At 34.8% G+C, this 25,056-nt stretch overlaps 1 protein-coding gene across 1 annotated transcript in view; it reads left to right on the forward strand.

Annotated features, from left to right (window-relative positions):
- LOC145734228 (uncharacterized) overlaps positions 1 to 25,056 on the forward strand; it is a 37,850-nt gene that overhangs the window by 1,437 nt on the left and 11,357 nt on the right. The window contains exon 2 of the mRNA XM_081987481.1: positions 12,334 to 12,463. Coding sequence (XP_081843607.1) covers positions 12,334 to 12,463 — 130 coding nt within the window. The remainder of the gene's footprint in view (positions 1 to 12,333; positions 12,464 to 25,056) is intronic.

Below are 25,056 nucleotides of genomic sequence, written 5' to 3' on the forward strand. Positions count from 1 at the left end.
AATTTTCGAATTAAAATTTCTCAAAAACTGAAAAAGTTATAAAATTCGCTTAACCGACATTTTGTAACATTTTTCATCCTCTTTCTAATGATATATAAAAAATCTAGATTGGAGTGCAAATTACAGCTTCACAAGGCTTCAAACTTAGCAACAACGCTGCAAACTCTCAAAAAGTGACACAATTTTCGAATTGAAATTTCTCAAAAACTGAAAAAGTTAGAAAAATCGCTTAACCGACATTTTGTAACATTTTTCATCCTCTTTCTAATGATATATAAAAAATCTAGATTGGAGTGCAAATTACGGCTTCACAAGGCTTCAAACTTAGCAACAACGCTGCAAACTCACAAAAAGTGACACAATTTTCGAATTGAAGTTTCTCAAAAACTGAAAAAGTTAGAAAATTCGCTCAACCGACATTTTGTAACATTTTTCATCCTCTTTCCAATGATATATAAAAAATCTAGATTGGAGTGCAAATTACAGCTTCACAAGGCTTCAAACTTAGCAACAACGCTGCAAACTCACAAAAAGTGACACAATTTTCGAATTGAAATTTCTCAAAAACTGAAAAAGTTATAAAATTCGCTTAACCGACATTTTGTAACATTTTTCATCCTCTTTCTAATGATATTAAAAAAATTTAGATTGGAGGGCAAATTACAGCTTCACAAGGCTTCAAACTTAGCAACAACGCTGCAAACTCACAGAAAGTGACACAATTTTTGAATTGAAATATCTCAAAAACTAGAAAAGTTAGAAAATTAAAAAAAAAAATTGTTAATGTGCGTTGATAGGAAATAACCTGTCAGTTAGTTAAAATTAAGTTAAAGCTATTTTTTATTTTCGTTTTTTCAGTAAAATTTTGACACCCTGTATCTTCGTTATTGTTCATATTTCAAAAAATTTGTATTTAACCTTGAACCTTGTTTTTTGAAGCCCTATTCGCAGGTAAAAGGAAAGCCCCAACTTTCTTAGTTTTCATTTAAAAACCAAGTGACTTGAAATCAGGTTTGCAATAAGGCCAGTTGCTTATTATTATATTACCAACACTGAGAGTAAACTTACTTTAAAACTACAACAGTCAATTTTGATATTTTTAACCGTTCCAAAGGAAATCAACTGGCCTTAAATCAGTTTTGCCTGTAAATCCATCCGGTAAAATTTTACTTAAAAGAGAAATAATGGATACGTTGACGTAACGGTCATTTCAAGGACAATCAATTGGATCAATTACATTTGAATTGGGTTAATTATTTGATTCAGGCACGCAACACCGGAAAGAGTGGTACATAATTAAAACATTAGTCATTAAAGGGTTTTGCAGTGTTGAAGACGTTGAAATTTGTTAATCTCAGTGAAATGTCGTTTTCCTGCTAAATGCGGTTATCATTTTGATTGGCAGGAAAGCTAGAGCGCTAATTACGGATTTCCTCGGATTAAGATGCAGCAAACGGATAATCTAATTGGTTTGCAATGCGCCGATTTTAACGAAATCAAATCAGATTTAGCGTGCTTTTACAGACTCACGTTGGAGGATTTTTCCCTGACTATGGCAAAACTAATCGGTATCGATTGTTGGGTTGGCCAAAAGGGCGTGTGACTGTCATGTCTCTGTGACCTTGTTTTGTTATAGACTGGTCATCCACCAGAAAGCGAGTTTAAAAATAAAATATGTATTACATACATACAATAGAGACAAATTGGAGTTACACAAGGGAATGAAAAGCGTTTATTTTGTAAACTTTGCAAACAGAAGAACAGTCTCTCGGAAATTTGTCTTAAAAATGCGGTGTTGCAGTCTCCTTTTATAAATTTTTCAACGAAATTTAATGGACAAGTCGCTGCCCACTTAAGCTAAATTGAATAGCCGGCTTTGGCTAACACAATAGGGGATTTGATGAGCGATAGTGGCTCTCTCGTCGTTAGACGTTTTTTATGCCTAAAAAATGGAAATCACCGCTCCAAAAATGCTGATGCTATTCAGAAATTCGCTTGCGGGAAGCAGACGATGTCTGTTAAATTCAACATAATCGGGTTTTGCGAAACTACAAAGTTGCTAGTTGCTTACGGCTGCGAAAGCACAAAATTAATACGAGAAAGTTAATAAAACGTTCAAGTTCTCGAATCGAATAACGTCGTGTTTCCAGCTTCTACAACTTTCAAAGAATAATTGCTCTTTGTTTCGTTTAGTCGTTAAGTCAAAAACAAATTAGGAACACGATCCGCGGAAAGGACAACTTTGGATTAGATTGATCTGGTTAAAAACCAGAAAAGTGCAATAAATTAACACCAATCAACAATTATTGATTAGAAAGTCAGAAGGGATTTCGTGACGTCATTTAACAGTGTCACATGATCATTGGATTGAAAATGTCAATGATGTCACGTGAAGAAATTTTTTGAGATTTTCAAGATACCCTTAATTAAAACATAATTTTTGTTATTTTCAAAAAATTGCCTATTCGAAGCATATCATATGCCACATCACCGTAATCCAGAAAAATTAGCCTATTCAAAAATGTCAAAACTAAGACTAACTAAAAACCGAAACGTCGGAACGGAAATTTGAAATTGTAATTGAAATTTCAAAGTTTAAACTGCGTTTTGAATGTCACGTGACTGTTTTTGACAATGTCAACTGGTCTTTACAGTGTTGTAAGCTGAAAAATTGAATTATCCAAGTCACGTGACGTGTATTTTGCAATTTAAGTTTTTACAGCTGTCCAAATTTTAATTATTAATTTTCCAAAGTTTAAACTGCGTTTTGAACGTCACGTGACTGTTTTTGACAATGTCAACTGGTCTTTACAGTGTTGCAAGCTGAAAAATTGAATTATCCAAGTCACGTGACGTGTATTTTGCAATTTAAGTTTTTACAGCGGTCCAAATTTTATTTATTAATTTTCCAAAGTTTAAACTGCGTTTTGTATGTCACGTGACTGTTTTTGACAATGTCAACTGGTCTTTACAGTGTTGCAAGCTGAAAAATTGAATTATCCAAGTCACGTGACGTGTATTTTGCAATTTAAGTTTTTACAGCGGTCCAAATTTTATTTATTAATTTTCCAAAGTTTAAACTGCGTTTTGTATGTCACGTGACTGTTTTTGACAATGTCAACTGGTCTTTACAGTGTTGCAAGCTCAAAAATTGAAGTATCCAAGTCACGTGAGGTGTATTTTGCAATTTAAGTTTTTACAGCTGTCCAAATTTTAATTATTAATTTTCCAAAGTTTAAACTGCGTTTTGAACGTCACGTGACTGTTTTTGACAATGTCAACTGGTCTTTACAGTGTTGCAAGCTGAAAAATTGAATTATCCAAGTCACGTGACGTGTATTTTGCAATTTAAGTTTTTACAGCGGTCCAAATTTTATTTATTAATTTTCCAAAGTTTAAACTGCGTTTTGTATGTCACGTGACTGTTTTTGACAATGTCAACTGGTCTTTACAGTGTTGCAAGCTCAAAAATTGAAGTATCCACGTCACGTGAGGTGTATTTTGCAATTTAAGTTTTTACAGCTGTCCAAATTTTAATTATTAATTTTCCAAAGTTTAAACTGCGTTTTGAACGTCACGTGACTGTTTTTGACAATGTCAACTGGTCTTTACAGTGTTGCAAGCTCAAAAATTGAAGTATCCACGTCACGTGAGGTGTATTTTGTAATTTAAGTTTTTACAGCTGTCCAAATTTTAATTATTAATTTTCCAAAGTTTAAACTGCGTTTTGAACGTCACGTGACTGTTTTTGACAATGTCAACTGGTCTTTACAGTGTTGCAAGCTCAAAAATTGAAGTATCCAAGTCACGTGAGGTGTATTTTGCAATTTAAGTTTTTACAGCTGTCCAAATTTTAATTATTAATTTTCCAAAGTTTAAACTGCGTTTTGAACGTCACGTGACTGTTTTTGACAATGTCAACTGGTCTTTACAGTGTTGCAAGCTGAAAAATTGAATTATCCAAGTCACGTGACGTGTATTTTGCAATTTAAGTTTTTACAGCTGTCCAAATTTTAATTATAAATTTTCCAAAGTTTAAACTGCGTTTTGAATGTCACGTGACTGTTTTTGACAATGTCAACTGGTCCAACGGTCTGACAGTTACGACAAAAAAAGGTTTTTTAAACTGAGATATGGACTGTATTTTCCTTAGAAAGCATTTTTCAGGAAAATGACATAATGCATGTCAACTTATTTTTTGATGGGCTATCGAATGGTGAATTATTGACATTAAAAACTGGACCACCCTGTATAGACAATGGTAAAGTGTATTTTGTTTTCGGTTATGTTATGAAATAAATTAGTAAAACATTTTAACTTCCTAACCGAGTTCCCTATGGTGAAGCTCGTAAAATGGACACCCTGTACACTACAGATCTCTAAAATACTACGACAAAAATCTGGTGGCAATAAAAATGTGTAAACCTGACAACATTGCTTCTTGCTACCAACCTAACGGCCGTGAAATTAACCTAATAATATAGTTTTATTGAATTTTATGTGATGTCATAACCAATTTTGTTTGAGTTTCGTTATAGTCGTGTGCGGTTCGTATTTTGTGCTGGTAACAAATTTTACCTTTCTCTGTGGTTTTAAATCAAATTTAAAGGCACCCCCAGAATATAGGCAAAGCCCTAAATCTGCAAGCTTACGCGATGTGTATTTTGTGTAATATCCTCGACTTAGTGCATTTCCTTGTTTCCGTACACTTTGAATTGTTCCGTACAATTCAGGAGCATTGTTAAACTCGTAACTGAATTATTATCATAACTTTCAGATAGCGAATAATAATCAATTTAAAATTCCCTGTTCGCAAAAAAGTGGAGAAAATACATTTATAGGATTTTCCGAAAGATATACAATCAAAGGAACCTTTTAACAGCACCGAACTATACAACAGAAACAGACCAAAGTTGGAAACTGAGTTTTCCGAACTGACAAGGCTGATACGGAATTGGAAAATAAATGAGAAAAGTTTTATTGACATAATATTACCGAAACTTTGCCGGCGGGTCTGGATTTTCGTGAACCTGGACACTGCTCCATGTTAAGAAGTTCCAGCATCTCTAGCCAGGGAAAAACGTTTAAAAAGTTTCGATATTTTTCCAATTCAGGTTTTTTGTACTGAATAGGGTTGCAGTGTAATCGTTTAAAGTACGTATTTAAAAGTAAAACTTTCTAAAGTAATTTGCCACCCTTTTCCATTTATACTTAATAAGCTCGAGATGATTGCGGGATCAAAATATAGCCTGAGATAATTTAGACGGTTAGGATGTTTGTTATTTGAATATAAAATTAAGGTCTCCGGGTATTTTAGGGAGGATTTTGCGACCTCTTTCAGATTAAATGTTGCGACGTTAACACTGAAATTGCGTCTGCAAAGTTTAATTGCTGCCTACAGTTTTCAAAGCCGTACATTTTTGATTACTGTCCGGAAAAGTTTCGTGTAATTATTTCATTAATGTAGTATTATGGTTTACTACATACCGTAAAGAAGTTTTTAGCTGTATAGTGTAGCTCTAAAGTTACTGTGCACAAATTAGTAAAGATAAGAGACGAGAGTTCTGGTTAAGTGTTCTCAGCAATTAGGTTCCAAGTAGTATAGCTACGACAACAAAACTGTGAAACAAAAGGGGCTCCAGTAAATATTAACGGTAAATCTAAACTTACAATTTTGAATCAAATTTTCTTAATGGATTTACTTTTTCGAACTCGCACCTGCCTTTACCAAAACTTTCCCAACTTGTCGTTATTTATCTTCCTCCAAGCACGCTACTATTTAATTAAACCTAATTACGCCCGGTAAAAATCAACTTTCTCCAGATGCGCCCGTTTCCACACAATTAAACGAATGGGGAATCGAGCATCCCGATCCTCTGGATGTTTGGAATAGTTTCGGCGCGAAAATTACAATAATGTTTCGTTTCGACCACTTTTTTTCCTCGACCACACTGCACAATGCGTTCACTTTGATACGGCCGTAATTACGTTTCGCTGATGATGAATTACCTGACGTTGATTAAGCTGCAAAGCGTTTGTTATCCGCGTGGATTAAAAGTGGGGAAGAATAGGACAAAAGAGGACCGGATGAATGGGATCCGATATTTAACTTGCAACTAGGCGGTTGAAGGATTATCAAGGCGGATTTAAATTAAATGCGCCAGCAAAAATACACCTGAATAGTGTTTTATGATTTTATCTGTCAGTACAAGCAATATGGATTGTCTGTGTTTGTGGTTTAAATCCTAGCACGGGAAGTAGTTTCTGATTGATTAAGAAAAAGTAATTAACCTAACCTAACCTAGCCTAACAATTTCCACTAACTTCCTGAATTATCAAAACTGGAGAGTCTAAAAAAACCTAAAAAGTAAAAATAAGAAAATTTGCGTGCAACGAAGTAACCGGAATGAGATACCCTATATATTTTGTCATTTTTGTATTCTATGTCAAATTCTAGACATATTTCCTTTTATACCTATCTGTATTCGTTTCTGAGATATTTACCATTTTATGTGAAATTGGATATTTTCGGTCTCCAAAACATTTTTAATTTATACATATGAGGAAAAGTTTTTTTCTTGGTTTTTGTGTTTTGTCATGTTAGACAAGGTTTGTTCTAAGAATGGGTGCAGAAAAACGTCAAAATATATAATACAGTGTGGTCAAAAATCAGTTCTAAAAAAAAGACCGGAAGTCAAACACATTCTTAAAAGTTTGTATTACGCCACTTATTTAAAAAAATCACTTTTTAAATTGATACATTGAACCACCTTGTAACTGTCAAAATAACCGAATTAATGAAGGTTAAAGTAGTAGTTGTCAAATTTAGTCAAAACTGTCTTTATTGTCACACACAACACTTTATATAGACTTTTATATGTCAATGGATAGAAAATAAAATGGGCTTTCAAAAAAATATGGCCGCTTGTGTTGATCGGTTGCTTCGTTTGGCCGCCAGAGGGCTCCAAAGCTAACTAAATGTTTTCCTTGACTGTTACCGCTCTAATATCTTTAAAGGATTTTTTTTAAATCGGGCAGATACGGCCCTGATCTTTGGCACAAACCATTGATTGCCAAATCTAGGGTAGTAGCAAAATTGTAGAAACAATCATTAAGGTCGATTTTCGCTTGCACTAACTGGCCAATCTAACGCGCAAAACCCATTAGGATAGTGGCGGTGTTTCAGGCAAATTTGACCTTTACGAAAATTGCCATTTGCAAAAAACAGTTTTTCAACAAACTTCCAAGCATTACGTCGCGGTAGATCTAGTAAGTCACGTGACCGTGTTTTCCTAATTTTCTATAGTCAAATTAGCCTTTAACCAGTCAAATAATGTTTGTGGTGCATCCTGTCACTAAACCGTAAATAACACACGTGTATTTGTAGCATTTTTTGTTTAATCCTTAATAACTCTCTTAATTGCACTACTTTTAGTAGAGTTTTATACGTCAGTGGATAGCCAATGAAATGAACTTTCTAAAAGTATTCTTATTTGGGTTGACAGGCTAGACGGTTTGGCCACTAGAGGGCGTCAAAGTTGACACATTTTTTTCATGACTTTTTTGATGCATTTTTTGTTCAATCGTTAATAACTAGCTTATTTGCTACACTTTGTATAAGCTTTTATATGTCATTGGATAGCTAATGAAATGAGCTTTTTATTGACGTATAAAGTTGATTGATTAGATGTACGGTTTCGCCGCTATAGACAGTAAAAATTTTTGAATGTAAAATTACAAAATTCATAATTTTTCCTTGTTTTCCAACGGATTTTATTTAAATTTACCAAACTTTATCTGTTTTATTTATGTTTATATTTCAATGGTAGATGTAAAAAAAAATATTGTATGATAATTTGTTTTATTATATAATTTAGATCTTTTGAATTTTATTAATAATACTAATTTAATGCCCAGTAATGCCTATTTATTCTTAGTAAGTAAACCCACTAATTCCTCCAGTTTGTACACTATAATGCCCCAGTGGTTTACCCCTCGGTATTTACATCAAGGTACCTTTGAGGTAGAAAAAAAACAAAACATTACCAAAGAATAGCTATTTAACAAAAAGGGGGAGATGTTTTTGGCTGATCTCGGTTTGCCTTTGGTAGGAATCATGTTGCCGGTTGTCTCTTATCTTATTTGATTTTGAAATAAAAATTGCATCCAATTTCAAGAGTCAAATATAAACTAGTTTCTTATAATCATTGTTTACTTCTTTTGAGTCAAAGGGTTTTAAGATCGCCTCCTAATCAAAGGAAGATATCAATCCTTATTAACTTTAAACTGATGTTTTAAAACAAATATTTGATATAGTTCAAGATATGGCAACGTTCTTCAACAACCTGAATGACCAACCAATGAAACTCCTGATATTCAACGATCAAAGCCGATAACTTTGGTAGGAAGAGTCCATCTGTCTCTAATTCGCTTTCCCTATTCAACTGTCTCTTCTTGTTAAATAGCTATTCTTTGGTTTAGACCATAAGTCAATGAAAATTGAGTGGTTAAGTTTATTCTTAACCTGGTTTGAGTGGTTTAGTCGAGGAAATTCGTCTTTTAAGACTACTGTGACAGTTGCAGAAAGAAACAGAAAAAGACATAAATACACTGAATTTGCAATAAAATGAAAAAAAAAAACGAAATATAAATTTTAATTTAAATTACGTATTATATTTGCCTACGCAAGACCCTTTTACGTCTAGTTGCATATTTGGTAGACAAATTAACCCAAAAACCTCATGTTTATTTTAACTGGCAAACTATAAATTTCCATCTTTGTGACATCCATTCGCGACCCCTCATAATGTTTGCTAATTTGTTTTTAGTTGCCGTATAAATTATCCCCATTCGGGATTATGCCCTCCTTGACGTTATCCGTATGGTTTGTGTGTACAATCTAACTCACAATATGTCATAACTTTAATTATTGCCGCCATCCTTAGCAGTCTTGGACTACGTTATATCGTCAGTTTAAAACCGCATTGAAACCCGTTTTTTAATTTCAAATTAACCAAAAACGGTCAAATGAGTAAGTACTTGTGAACTTATTTACAAACTTTACTTCGGCAGGTACGTTTACTATGAATAATGGGCCAAGTTTCCGGATCGATTAATTATTAAGGTATTGTCGGTCGGTTAACCCGAAATGTTCGAGGGCTTTTTAGAACTTTGGCCTTCAGTTAATACGGCAACCCATATAAAATATTAACAACCAGACAGGTTATCTCTCCTGTTTTATTTATTTAAAGATGTTATTAGCTTTTTGGTTAAGTAATTCAATATTTGATTAGTTTGTGTGTTTTTTTAGCTTGTACATTGTAGATAAATTATTAATGATTTGGAAATTTCTCAGCCCTCATCAATCTATTGACCAATCACAAACTAAGAACAGTGCTTACCAACATAATCCAATAAGAATATCTCGGGCAGAAATACAAAACAAAATCTCCCCATTAAACCCAACTAAATAAGAGCATTGTTTTACTTCCTAGCTTCCGGAGGTTAATAAATAACTAGTGAACGTACGAGGCAATAAACTGTTAACAATGAAGATAAATGAAAACGCCTCTCCCTTCGGTGGCTTATCTTTTATTTTTTTTTGGGGCGCCGCCCTATTTATCTTCAACAATGCCGATTTTCGTGCCCCGTTTCACCAAACTATCTCGTGCAGCACATTTGCAAGTTGGGAACGAGTAAGAAGATTAGGAATTAGCGGTGTATTACGTAAAGGTTGAACGTTGAGATTAGAGCGAGCGCAGCTCCAAGTGCGATTTTTGTTTAATTCCGATTAGTTTACCATAACAAAAGTTGCTAGTTATATTATAACCTTAAATTTACTAGTGAAAAATGTTTAAAATTGTATTTTTGTTACTACCTAATTACTTACTATTGGATGGTTTTGGACAAGAACATCAATACTTTATTTGATTTGAGTTGATCACAAGATGTCAAACGGAGTTTCTAATAAAGTGGTCACGTGACCACCTGTAGGATAGCAAGAATAATAAACTGACAAACGCAAAACGCAAAATGTCAATATTACGTCAAAAATGACTGTTTTGACAGTTCTTTTGGTTTGTAATTTCAAATCTAATGATCCAAAGGTCACGTGACCTACGTGTGATTTTTTAGCGTCTATATTTCTTAAGTTTTAAGTAACGTATTAACTAAACCACATAAATTAAAGTCTATCCCAGGACTAGCGGCAATGACGTAATAATTGTCGTTCTTTATCTATTAGTTGTGAACTGAGCAAGACGGAATTTTCGTTAAAATTCGGGAAAATTCGGCGTTGACGCTGCCGGCAGTTGAGTTTGTTGACAGTTTCTTCGAGTGTCTTGTTGCAACTTAAATTTGTCGATTAGGTTATTATTTTGTGTGATTTGTATTTGTGCTTTTCATATTTTCGGTAACCGAAAATGTCTAAACAATACAGTGAGGGAGAACAGCGGCTCATAGAAGTTTCATGTGACATACAGAGTGTTGGTTGCTGCTTACCTTACTTTGCAGGGGTACCATCAAGGAAAATAACACACACAGTCCAGAATCACTACCAACACCTGCACAATTGAAGTAAAATCATAACAACACTGATTTAATTTTTCCGAAGGTTTTTATATTTTGCTTTTTGCCAGCTTAACCTTACTCTTGTGAGACTTGTCAAATCGGTAAACACTGTCAATGTCAATTGTCATCCAATCTGTTTCTATCCTTTGCTAACCTTAAAAACACACAGTGTTGCCACGTTGCCGAATACTCAAAAACGTTCTTTCGTCAAAAGTATAAGCTGGTTAAATTGATTTTGCCTTCTAAACTTAAATTCACCAGGTAAGTTGGGTTTTTCGCGTAGGTGTCAAAAGAAAAACAATTAATAAAAGCAGCCCGAACTGGCCGCTACTGTAGCTGGCGGCCCCGTTCGATATTTGCCTAATCGTCACTTTGGAAAACTCGGAAAAAGGGCACAAAGGACCAAGCAAATGTTCCCGGTTTAATGGCGGATAGCGAAGAAATTAATAGAATCCGTTGTGAGGCTGTCGCCCAACAAAGCAAAAGCGTAAAAGAGGCTTTAGTTAAATTCAAAGGACGTAAAAGCGCTTTACTGACGTGTCAAACAACGGTGTAAAATGCGACCTTTTAATTTCTATTGTTTGGCTGGCTGTTTTGAGACATTTTGTTGGGTAATTTGTACTTGTAACAGCTCCAATTTGGATTTATTTCACTTAGTGTATAAAATTTTACTAACTAAGGTTTCCGTGACTAAATCAAATTAGTCTCTTTTTTAATGAAGGAGCGGCCTGTACGTGGTCTATCTAAAAAAGAAAAACAACTTTTATTTCGTTTACCCTCAGTTATAAAAAAAAAACCATTTTACGTGAACGGTCTGAAGTATAACTTTTACGTTGATTAAATTTGACAATTTTTTGCAGTTTAGAGTAATAAATACGAAGAATATATTTCTAGACTTAAAAATGCTGCCATAAATTTTTGTCAGGCTTTATCGTACACAACTTTTATATTTTCCACTTTCCCAAGAGTCAGGGCCGAACGAATGGACCGAAACGTAATATATGAAGAAAACACGGACATAAATCCGACATAAGCGTTATTAAGGTCGGGGCGATTTGTCAAAACGTACAGACTTTTTACGTGGAACATTTTAATAAAGATACCTGCTACAGCTGGCTGAATTTCTGGCCGCATGCAGACAACTTATAATTGCGCTCCTTAAAAGTTTTAAGACTTTATATCCGTTTCTTTAAGAAATCTAACTAAAAATTTTAATAGCTGACGGCTATTCCAACTGGGAGCACGTTAAACTTTAAAGATCCAATTAGACTTGTCTGTTTTGTTTTAAGTTGGACGGCTTAACAAGAAACTTGAAAATTTAAAATTTCATTAAAAGCCATTAGACTATGGGCCTAGTAGGGAATTTATCGAGTTAAGTCCTCGGAGGCAGAAAGTTTTAACCGAAGTAAGTTAGAAAGCTGGTAATTTTTTCAAAAAACTTTACGGTATAGTTTGATGTAAATTTTAATAGATTTTCGTTCATGTTTTATTTACCTCCATCGGCTTGGTCGGTGTACCGGAAGCCATAAAAACCAGCAGCGCAACACTGTTGGAGCGTATTATACTGGAAAGCTTACACCAGCCGGGTTTTATGACTGCACGCCCTATATAAGTTCTGAAAGCAGTTGGAAAACCAGGCTGTTCCAGGGTTTTCTAGCAGTTGTATAGTTGTTTTCGTTAATGGATCTATAACTCGTCAGGAAACTGTATCAGTCGAATGGCAGTTAAATGCAACAACGTTAACTATTTCCGCTTAATTTGCAGGTGAACATCAGCAATACGTGGATGTTGCCCGAGGAGGGTTTCCCCGTGTTCTACCGCTATTTCCGAGATCGAATTTCCTGGTACGAGGCTGATGCGGTTTGCCAGTTTCACCACGCCAATTTAGTCACAGGTAATTTCATCATTTCCAAATGATCGTTACTTAGGCGAGGTAAATTTCAAAACTATCAATAAAAAAATAGAAGAGAGAGGAATAATTTGCAATTCAGTACACGCGACAAAGATGAAGTTGATGGTCACTTTATCAAAATGAAGTCAAACTACGTCACATCCGGCAAACTGACACATGTCACAAAGTTGTTCACGACAAATATGAAAAAAAACTTCAAGGAAATGTAACGTCATTTGACAGCTACTGAATGATTTTCTAAGAAACAAAGCAGTCACGTGACTACTGTCAAATTTGCGTTACCTTGATGATTGATGTGTAATTCTCAGATTTTGTACTTTTTCAAGTTTTCTGCTTTCCTGCGCAGTTTTACCATTGGCCTGTATTCACAGCAGACTGATGTATTTCACCAAACAGGTATGACAGGAAAGAGGACTGAAGGGGGTTTATTTTAATTGGTTTGCACATCCTGTAAGTCAAAAAATTCAGGCCCTTAAAGGCCGCCAAAATTCCATAACACCCCACTTTGGGTCTCCCTGTATTATCTTCCTGGAAACCACCCTGTTCAGTATGACAGTTAAGAAGACCCAACGAGTTTTACTTTGAGTGGCTTCCTTGAAAAGAGTTCTTATCAAATATCGGTTAAAAATACGAAAACTTTACGAGAGAGATAAATTGTTCAGAATTAACCGTAGAATCTTTATACAGGTGTGGTAAATCCAAAAGCGACCATAGGAAAACCGTGTAACGGACAGAGAAACCGTAGGTAATTGCATGCGCGGGACAAAGACAGAAAACGAAAAAAATATCAAGTAGGCCATATTTTTAGCCCGCTGTTGCCAAACGCCGTAAGTAAGTTTGTCGAGGGTATTGAATACTTACGGCGTTTGGCAACAGCGCGCTAAAAATATGGCCTACTTGATATTTTTTTCGTTTTCTGTCTTTCTCCCGCGCATGCAATTACCTACGTTTCTCTGTCCGTTACACGGTTTTCGATTTACCACACCTGTATGTAACTTTGAAATGGCTGAAATCTCCTAAAGACTGTCAGGGACCGACAAACAAACACGACCCTGTAATTTGCCACACCCTGTAATTTGCCACACCCTGTATATATTTTACAAAAACCCACCGAAGTGACAGCAAAAAGGACTTATTTAGAGCGTTATAAAGAGCGTTATTGTGAGTGATTTACCCACTCTGTAGGTCAACAAATGGCGGACTTATTCAATTTTGATAATTCAAGTGTCCGTTTTGAAAGTTTTGGTCAACGTACTGGTTTTTGTCAAATATCTCGAAAACGGTGAAAGATACGAAAACTTTACAAGAGAGATAAATTGTTCAGAATTAACCGTAGAATCTTTATGTGTAACTTTGAAATAGCTCGAAATCCCCTAAAGACTGTCAGGGACCGACAAACAAACACGACCCTGTAATTTGCCACACCCTGTATATATTTTACAAAAACCGACCTAAGTGACTGGTATGACAGGAAAGAGGACTTAAAGAGCGTTATTTTGAGTGATTTACCCACTCTGTAGGTCAACAAATGGTGAACTTATTTAACTTATTCAATTTTGATAATTCAAGTATCCGTTTTCAAAGTTTTGTCAAATATCTCGAAAACGGTTAAAGATAAAAAAAATTTGCAAGATGGCAATAATGCTGCAAATCAATTATAGAATCTGGTACTATGATTTTGTAAATTCGTCAAAGCCCCTAAATGTAGTAACCAATGAAGGAAAGCACACGCCACTGGATTTTGTTCTCCCTTTCCTTGTGAAGCTGCAACCTCCCATATTGCACATCTTTCCCAGGACTCTCAGTATATAGTAGAAAACATTCAAATGTATTATTTAATACTTTAGTAAGGCGCACAAACTCGTTAAATTATATTTCAACGCCCTGTACGAGCATAATGTTGCATTTTAGTACATACAGGCCGTATAGAGTTGTAACGTTCTGAAGATGTGTGCCCTTGAATTAGTAAACACCCTCATAAAACCGCAGACACGAAACTTGAAGCTCTAATAGTCTCTTTTGTCTTGCTTCTTTATGTTTGTGCCAAATATGCCTGTTGTTTTGCTACTACAAGAGTATTATACAAGAAGACCGACTGTTTTAGTTGATCAGTGAAATGATGGGAAATTTTATAATTATTGACTAGAAAATTAAGTTGGGCTTATCCAGGTTTCCCTTACAAATTTAGAGTAGTTAGTTACTAGTTTCCGAGATTTCTTTACGACTGAATGTCAATACTTACGTAAAATAGTTATTTTCCTAATAAGTACGGAAAGCGACACTTTTCGGCCAAGCAGTCGAGTATGGAAAAGTTTTTGTTATTGTGAAAAGAGTGTATGAATGTGAAATTAGACTAACAAAAGACACGAAAAGTTTGGATTTATGTTTTATTATTACATAACAATCCTAGTACGTAAGTCCTGTACAATCAGAATAACAAGCTCATTCAAATAACTAATCTGAACCACGGGAGATAATTAGAGTAAGTGGAATTCAAAGGAGAAACAGAAACTTTCCGAAGAAATAATAGAGCCCAACCGAATTCATTACGAGGTACTTGGAGATAATCAATCCTGGACATTAACGACAATGACGTGCCCATCAGAACCATATACGTATAAGCCAAAGTTGGGTCGTTTGTGGAAGTTTCAGGCAACTTTCCAAGCACAAAGGTAAAGTTAGTGTAACTATAGTCACTTTAAATTTACGGCATAATTTTGTAATCTGGTTGTTTTGGAGTATTTATTTAAAAATTATAAATTTAAACATACCGCAAAATTGTAACCGACGTGGAAACAATAGAAGTGCAGTTGATATTGTTATGACGCGGTTTTTGTGCAAATTGCGCGCTTTCCAAAATTTCCATAATTAATTTCATCTGGATATTTTACGGACGAAGAGACTATTTAGTAAGCGAGTGTGCGAAATGCGGTTAATATTTGTAAAATAAGACATTCATTAAACATTTCCACACATGCAACATACATATTAATTACTCCGAGAGCGAGTTTCCAGTTCGTATTTAAGCTGGGAAAACAAAAAATTAAAGTTTTTTTGCAAACTTTGTGTTTGTTTTACGAAAGTATCCCTCGACCAACTTTTCTAAATCATTCCCAACCGGTTTATGTCTCCATTAAATTCGAGCAGTATTAGAAACGCCCTGCAGCTTAAAAGCAAATTTATTGTTGCGGATCCCTTATTGCTTTCCGTCTAATAAATAAAGATCATTTCCAGCAAACTGATTTGCCTGGTCAAGGATTTTGTTTAATCAAATTTAAAATAGTGAACTAGTAAACCAAACAACACATTTTCCATTAATACTCCATGAAACGTACTTCGTACGTTTCGAGCTTCTGATACCTTAAGCAGACTTTACGTCTATACCTTCGGCTAAATCTTTTATATGTGTGTGTGTGCTTCGGAAAGTTTTTAGGTCAGCCAAATAAAATTACGTGCTCTTTTCGAATCGGAAACCTCCTGGCACATCTTTTTACTATTGCGAACGAATCCGGCCGTTCAATTAGTGAAGAGCCGACAAGTCTGGCAAGATAAATAACGCGTTTAAATGCTTGTGTTCAAAGGAGAGTAAAGTAGATTTTAAATTTTTAGACGAAAGTTTTTTGTTACACGAAGACGTTAACTGGTGACTTCCTCTATAGTTGCAAATGCTCTCGCATTTCAAACTATGAGTGACGTGTCCCAGATACATGTTTTTTGGCGCAAAAACTAGGAAATTGAATTTCTCTTCTCCTGTGTATGGATACGAACCAAACCGGGAGGAACGGTCTCAATTGTCGCTCTATACGTCTTGTTTTTCTCCCACATCTCGAATATAAATGCCACTTGAACAGTATGGAGATGAGCCAGTGTCGCTGTTGCTCCACGTCATTATTCCAGATTTATTCGAATAAATGTCTTCTTTTTCCTTTTTTAGAAAATCAACTTGTAAAATGTATTTGAAACAGAAATCGTTTAATCGAATCTACACCTGGGGGTGACTTTGCTTTCCAACAAAACATAGAAATAACGCTGCAGAATTAAAATTGGATTTTGCAATTGACCGAACCTATTGAAATTAATGGACTCCGGCCGGTACGAATGAAACATTGGTTTGGCAGCTTTCCAATTTAAGGGTCCTACCAAACATCCCCTAAATTTTCATAGTTTTGATTAGCAACTATATTCCATTAAACAAAAAGGTTAATAGCTTAAACCTCCCATACATACAGCATTTTATCTATTCAAATAAGTTTAAATCACAGAGTGCTCCATTTGGAAATTGTCCAAATAGTCTTGGTGGTGCAATATAAGATTTTAAAATTATTACCGCTTGCCTGAATTACGCAATATCTCACACTGTGCGACGCTTTTGCGAACAAAACATTACAGCTTTTCATAAAAGGACCGCAATAACGACAGAACGAGGTAAATTACAATTTTTTTGCAGTAGATTTGGTACTTTTTATTATATTTTCAGTAGCATTTCAAGGTTTATGGAACTTTCCAAATGATTCTAGAGGATTCTGGCAATTTAAAACAGTTATGGAAAGGTTTAAGACACTTAGGTATTTTTTAGAAGGTTCTCAGTAGTATTTAGAGGTCTCTGGAACATTCAAAATGGTTCTAGAAGCCTTTGGCACATTTTAAAAAGTTTTCAACAGCATTCAGAAGTTTTTGGCACTTTCAAAATGGTCTTAGAGGCTTCTGGCAGTTTAAAACTGTTATGGAAAGGTTTAAGACACTTGTAGAGGGCTTTGGTATTTTTTAGAAGGTTCTCAGTAGTATTTAGAGGTCTCTGGAACATTCAAAATGGTCCTAGAAGCCTTTGGCACATTTTAAAAGGTTTTCAACAGCATTCAGAAGTTTTTGGCACTTTCAAAATGGTCTTAGAGGCTTCTGGCAGTTTAAAACTGTTATGGAAAGGTTTAAGACACTTGTAGAGGGCTTTGGTATTTTTTAGAAGGTTCTCAGTAGTATTTAGAGGTCTCTGGAACATTCAAAATGGTCCTAGAAGCCTTTGGCACATTTTAAAAGGTTTTCAACAGCATTCAGAAGTTTTTGGCACTTTCAAAATGGTCCTAGAGGCCTATGGCAGTTTAAAACAGTTATGGAAAGGTTTAAGACACTTGTAGAGGGCTTTGGTATTTTTTAGAAGGTTCTCAGTAGTATTTAGAGGTCTCTGGAACATTCAAAATGGTCCTAGAGGCCTCTGGCAGTTTAAAACAGTTATGGGAAAGTTTAAGACACTTGTAGAGGGCCCTATGACCTTTTTGAAGGTTCTCAGTAGCATTTACAGGTCTTTGACACTTTCAAAATAGTTCTAGAGGCTTCTGGCAATTTAAAACAAATTTAGGAGGGTTTAGAATACTTGTAAAGGCCTTAGGCACTTTTTGAAATATTTTCAATAGCATTTAAAGGTTTATGGAACTTTCCAAATGATTCTAGAGGATTCTGGCAATTTAAAACAGTTATGGAAAGGTTTAAGACACTTGTAGAGGGCTTTGGTATTTTTTAGAAAGTTCTCAGTAGTATTTAGAGGTCTCTGGAATGTTCAAAATGGTCTTAGAAGCCTTTGGCACATTTTAAAAGGTTTTCAACAGCATTTAGAAGTTTTTGGCACTTTCAAAACAGTCTTAGAGGCTTCTGGCAGTTTAAAACAGTTATGGGAAAGTTTAAGACACTTGTAGAGGGCCCTTTGACCTTTTTGAAGGTTCTCAGTAGTTTATTTACAGGTCTTTGACACTTTAAAAATAGCTCTAGAGGCTTCTGGCGATTTAAAACAAATCTAGGAGGGTTTAAAACACTTGTAGAGGGCTTTGGTATTTTTTATAAGGTTCTTAGTAGTATTTAGAGGTCTCTAGAACATTCAAAATGGTCCTAGAAGCCTTTGGCACATTTTAAAAGGTTTTCAACAGCATTTAGAAGTTTTTGGCACTTTCAAAATGGTCCTAGAGGCCTCTGGCAGTTTAAAACAGTTATGGAAAGGTTTAAGACACTTGTCGAGGGCTTTGGTATTTTTTAGAAAGTTCTCAGTAGTATTTAGAGGTCTCTGGAATGTTCAAAATGGTCTTAGAAGCCTTTGGCACATTTTAAAAGGTTTTCAACAGCATTTAGAAGTTTTTGGCACTTTCAAAACAGTCTTAGAGGCTTCTGGCAGTTTAAAACAGTTATGGGAAAGTTTAAAACACTTGTAGAGAGCCCTTTGACCTTTCTGAAGGTTCTCACTAGCATTTACAGGTCTCTGACACTTTCAAAATAGTTCTAGAGGCTTCTGGCGATTTAAAACAAATCTAGGAGGGTTTAAAACACTTGTAGAGGGCTTTGGTATTTTTTAGACGGTTCTCAGTAGTATTTAGAGGTCTCTAGAACATTCAAAATGGTCCTAGAAGCCTTTGGCACATTTTAAAAGGTTTTCAACAGCATTCAGAAGTTTTTGGCACTTTCAAAATGGTCTTAGAGGCTTCTGGCAGTTTAAAACAGTTATGGAAAGGTTTAAGACACTTGTAGAGGGCTCTGGTACTTTTTAGAAGAACAAAATTGCTTTAATTCAGTTAATTTGTATGTTTATTTGGTAGGTTTTATAAATTAATCAAACATTCAGACGGCAAATAAACCAGCATATAGAAATACAAATTAGGTACATATTTGCGCGCGGCCTTGTTAATATACCGCATTAAATTTATAATATTGAAATTGTATATGTATTTGATTACCATATAAACAGATGCAGGTAGTCATTATTCATTAGCAGTATTTTCCAAAAATATAGACACAATTAAATTGTAAAAACTACTTTATTATATAGTGCGATGAGGGATGCGAGTTTTCAAATAAATCAAAATTATTTACTGTAAGAGACAAAAGCAGGGTAATTCCAAGCTATTTAACACGTTACCGATCAAATATATCAACGAAAGGATGGCCAGATTCGTCTTTCGAATTTCCTCGGAGAACTATAAAATAAAGCCGGAGAGCGTTAGGTTTGAAATATGAATTCGTAGCCCCAGGAGAAATCCAATGGCCCAATCGGTGCCCTCGATTCCGCTAAAAATCCCGTCTGATGTCTTTAAAGATTCGAGGGGGTCGGGGCAGGAATATTACGAAATCTAATAACGGGGGGGCCCTGAAAATGGGGACGTAAATATGCTTTTAAGATGCCGCCTTATTTATTTTTGAACTTTAAACGAACACAAGGGCCAATTTTGCTGCTGCGAATACGGTTTCCCGCATTTGAAAAAGGCGTTAAGGCAAAGCTCGGCGAGATAGAGTGGTCTGTACAAGCTGGTATTGTAAACTAAAAGCGAAACGTACAAACGTAAAGCCTGGTGATTAGCAAGAAAATGTTTTTCGGTTTGAAATTGCACTGGCGGGAGTAAAATTAATTAGCGTGGCAACTGCAAAGCGGCAAACAAGCACTGAAATTAATTAGCCTATTTTAATTGATCAAGTCACTTGAATTGGTGAAACATTTATAACAACAAAATAATACTTTTTAACAATCAAAGTTCTTAAGATTAGTAATGACTCGTAAAGAGGCGTTAACGCTGCTCTCTAAGGCTGCATTATGCTAATTACTTAATTTAACGGTTTTTAGCTCAAACTAATTCCAAACTACCAAAAGAAAAAGAAACTTTACACATTACATCCAAATTTGTCCAATCTTTTGCCTGTTTATTGGCTTAAATTAAAAATTCTTTTTGTACTGCCTCGCCGAATACTAAATGGATATTTAATGAATATTCTCCCGGGAATTTCACATTATTTGCGACAATATTTTAAAAGAGACACAAAAAGTCTGTCGTTATGTTTTATAACGCTGGCAATGATAACCGATACAATGAAAAAAGCCCTCCAGGCCGACGTCCCGGCCAATCATTAATTAAATTCATTTTTCATCGGTTGTCGACAATTTTTGTCCCTCTTGTCTAGCTCAAAACTTGTTTTAACCATGTTCCCCGAAATTTGCATGACATTTTAACGGGCCCCTCTTTATTTAGTACGTACGCTACAGCACCAAATTGAAATCGGAAATTTATTGTCCTTTGATCCATTTTTTTGAACTCCATAACAATAATTGTCACGTACGCAGGTTTTTTCTCGTACAATGAATACAACAATTATTCTGTTTATAATTGAAAATTGTTATTTAGTCGTATCAGAGGTACAAAACATGACTTTGGTTAAAGGCTATTTTATACTTCCATCAATACATCTTTGACATTTGTAACATCAGTCTATTTAAATATGACAACTGTCAAAATACTCTCCATAAAGCTGTAAAGCCACAAAACACTTTAAACGCCAGTAGAATCAGCATAAGTAGTACCAAACGTGTTTCATAGATTTTTTAGTAGAATTTTGACAGTTATGTCATTAGGCTGTCAATTACAGGTTACAGCTCTGCCTTTTGTTTTGTTCTAAGCCCGACAACACTCAAATCCAGTCCTATAAAGGTACAAATCAACGAAACAAACTTGAAAAGTAACAATCAATTTAACTTTGGTTAAATGCATTTTATACTTCCATCAATGCATTTTTGACATTTGGTTGAATGTTTCTGACTTACTTTCAGTCTATTTAAATATGACAACCGTCAAATTACTGTCCATAAAGTTGTAAAACCACAAAACTGTTAAAATGTGCCAAAAGTATTTTATAGATTTATGAGTAAAATTCTGACAGTTATGACATTTGGCCGTCAGAAATTCAATCCCATGGAGGTGTAAAACAACGAAACATACTTGAAAAGTACCAAAACCAGTGTGATTTACATTGATTTTTGTAATAGCTGTCAAGTTGTCAGCTGATATGTTTAATTTGTGTGTAAAGGCGCGGTGTTATTTTCTGTAGTCGTAGAAAAAGCATAGTATTCTACACGCAATGGCTATTACTCACTCAAAATGATTTACGCAAACTTCGTGAGTAATAGCTGTCATTACGTGTTAATTGAACAATATACACTATAAATTAGATGAAAAAGTGAACTTGACAATTTTCATTTTAACAGCTTTTTTTTGATAATTACAGGGTGAACAAGTATAGCATCTTGTAGCCTTTCAAATGCTCTTTTTGGCACCCTGTATACCACTACAAAATTTTCAAAAAATATACCTACTTTTAGGGGAAAAAACAGATGAAACTAAACCTAAAATTCAGTAAAGTGTGTTCTTAATTAATAAATCAAATATACATCAGTTATTATTTTTTTATTTAAATGTATATTTTTGAAAAATAACCAATTATACAACAAACACAATGAGTGCAGAAAAGTGCACTTTACAGCACCCGAGTAAAAAAAAATCAAATTTAAACGTTTCTGGAACGACACATAAATAAAAACTTTGCCCTCGACAAATTTGGCAAGGGAAAAGCATAATTAAATCTCCCGTCGTAGGAACTTTTGGTTCTTTTTTCCACTCGGGGTGATAATTTTGCTTTTGAGGCACAGAAAAAAAAACAACTAAATAAATAAATAAAAGTGGAAATTTGCATGCAAGGCGTGAAGGTTCAAACTGTAAATTAGTTGGGTGCATGCTTTTTAAAATAATCATAAACCACCCCATTATACAGAGTGATTCGGAAACAATAGAGGGGTAAAAGAAAAAGCAATAAATTGTGCCAATTGCCTTCAATAAAGGGAAAAAGAGAAACGATTATTATTTCCGGAGAAAATAACGATTTGACCTTCACGTTCGATATTTTATAGTTCCTTAGATGGAAGCAAATATGTCAGTTTCTACGAGGTGGTTTTTTTTCCACGTTCTTATTCCATACATGACAACCGAGGCGAACCACTAATGGTCCCACGTTTATTAGATATTGATCGTATACGCTTACCGGAAATATTCAGCCCTATTCCTGGGAAATGATATTACTGAACGGAGGTATGCTATTACGTGAACATAATCGATCTTATGGTCGTAATTAAGTCAGTTAGGAAATTAATCTACTGGAAACCATACCAGTAGTAACGTTTGCATTCGTATAAGAAATAATTAATCAAAATCCTTACCATTTCCAATAAAGCTACAGCCTAAATATAACATGCCAGACGTTTTTTGCTATGTATAACCGTTCCTTAAGGAATTTTAATGCCATTTATTTACATATTTTTCTAGAGAAAGAATTTAATCATGATTTTGTCGATTTATCATTTAAAGGTCAGAAAACTGACAAAGTTATCACACGTCTGTAGCAATAATAGGTCTGTTTGCAGAGAGAATCTCCTAGTCTAAAGCCGCATTAGTTTTCAAGCTCCATAGAGCGTTTTTGACGTCACGATGACGCAATTTGGCAAAACCATAATTTGACCAACTGTCAAATTACGTCATTCTGACGTCTGCTCGCTCCATGGAGCGTAAAAACGAATGCGGCCTCAGAAATATGTATACAGGTGTGGTAAATCCAAAACCGACCATAGAAAAACCGTGTAACGGACAGAGAAACGTACATTAGTGCATACGCGGGACAAAGACAGACAACGAAAAAAATATCAAGTAGGCCATATTTTCAGCGCGCTGTTGCCAAAAGCCAAGTATTCAATACCGTCGACAAAATTAATTTTGTTGTTGGATTATTTCTAATTTATTTACATTCCGATTTCTGTCTATTTGTTGAGTCCCTATTGTAGTAATATTTCATCTGTCATCTGCGATTAAAATCTAACCTCAATTCTCAAATTGAAAGTAAACAAAAACAATTACAGTGACAGTGACAGCTATGTTTTAAGATTTTGGCAAACAAACGCACAAGCATTGGTTTATCATATCTTGTTATTCAAACATTCATCTTAGTACCAACCTTATTATCATCAATGCAGTCCTTTATTAGTTTGTTAAATCTTACTTTGGTTCCTGGACACAATAAGTTATGGTGTTGTTTGCCTTTAACAGGATATTACTTACCTTTCCATTCAGTTTAACTGTATCTCAGCATTTCTCAATGTGGATGTAATGTGAACTCTCTACATGTTAGATTTGGTTCTATTATGGCGTAAAAACAGTCATTCTTTGTTGTTTTGCCAATATCTTACAATATTGAGGTATAATACTTGCTTTTTATTATGATCATCACTCTTACTGCTCTGTATTATTGTTTTTTTATCGTTCAGTAGGACTAAACACGAACTACATAAATAAGCAGATTTATTTTGAGGTTAGATTGTAATTGTATTTGACAGTTGAAGTTTGCCACAATACAGAGGTGTTCCTGAATTCGATTAGTCAACGAAAAACAATTATTATTATTCAAGTTTTAAAACAAATTACACAAAAACCGAACTAAATATGTAAAAGTAAATGGAAATATTTAGGAATGTTCTAATAACAAAGTTAATTAAATAATTATAATCCAGAATTATGGCCTACTTAAAATTTTTGGGCGTGTTCTGTCTTTGTCGGTTTTGGATTTACCGCTACTGTATGCAGTCATTGGCTAAAAGTCAGGAAATGTCACTGTCACGTGACCACTCAACCAATTACAACCAGTTAGAGATTGCCCTGTCTGCGAGCATAAAATGTTATGTCACATGTGTCAAAACCTGCTTGACCTGTTAACTCAGTTAACTGTCAAATATTTACGTCGTGTAAAAGCAGGAAAACAAATTAATTTGTACGTAACATACCCATTCCACATTAATAACCGACACAAATTTCACATCAACAGCGTAACAAGTTGTAGGGGTTCGATGCCAATCAAAGTAAAACGCAACAAGGCAATTTACAGTTTCATAAATATATAACTTCACTATTCCCGCGCAAAATTGCCCTCGAGTATACCGAAACTGGGAGGGTAAAATGGCATAAAACTGGTGTCCGGTAATTCCATGCGGCCTATAAATCTCGACAAATGTTTCGTGTAGTTTTTCGGACTCGTCCGCCGTTTTTACCGTTGTGGGGCCCTATCATTAGCCCAAAGGCCACTCTAAATTAAACGGGCTACTTCATCTACAATTTTTTTTCCAAGTTGGCCAGCGAAATTCAATATTGTCACGTGACCATTTAGAACTGTCAGATGCTTTATTCCGCCATTTGTTTTGTCATGCTAGTTTAGCAGCTGTGGTTAGTCTAGTTCTATCCTTTTTTATTTGCATGAAACAGAGAGAAATAGACGCACATTCTTTAGTTGACATCCACCATTATCGGCAGAACTAACTGTCACTGTCATTGTCAAAGGTGTCTGTACAATGACACTGACAGTTAGTTTTTATTCAAACTGTTTAGGATTATAAACATTTAAATATTTTGTAAACAACTCTTTTTATAATTAGCTATTAATAATCTCAATTTTATTATTCATAATCATTTCGATTATTAATCGCTTTCATTAATACACTCGTTGGTTAAATAACTATTAATAAAAGCCTTTACCGAAATCTTGTTTCAAAGGTAGAATCAAACCAGCACAAACCACAAAACTAAATGACAAAATGATCGGTTTATTAATTTAGTTAATCGGAATTAAACCATCAAACATAATTCCCAAAAGTAACACTTAACACACTTTTAATTTACGAACCCGGTGCGGGTTGCTGAATTCTGTGGCACGAGACGGAGTCTTCTGACTGTCTAGCGCCT

Source organism: Ips typographus, linkage group LG9 (assembly GCF_016097725.1).
Source record: "Ips typographus isolate SLU linkage group LG9, UJ_Ityp_2.0, whole genome shotgun sequence".
In the NCBI taxonomy this organism is placed as follows: Eukaryota; Metazoa; Arthropoda; class Insecta; order Coleoptera; family Curculionidae; genus Ips; species Ips typographus.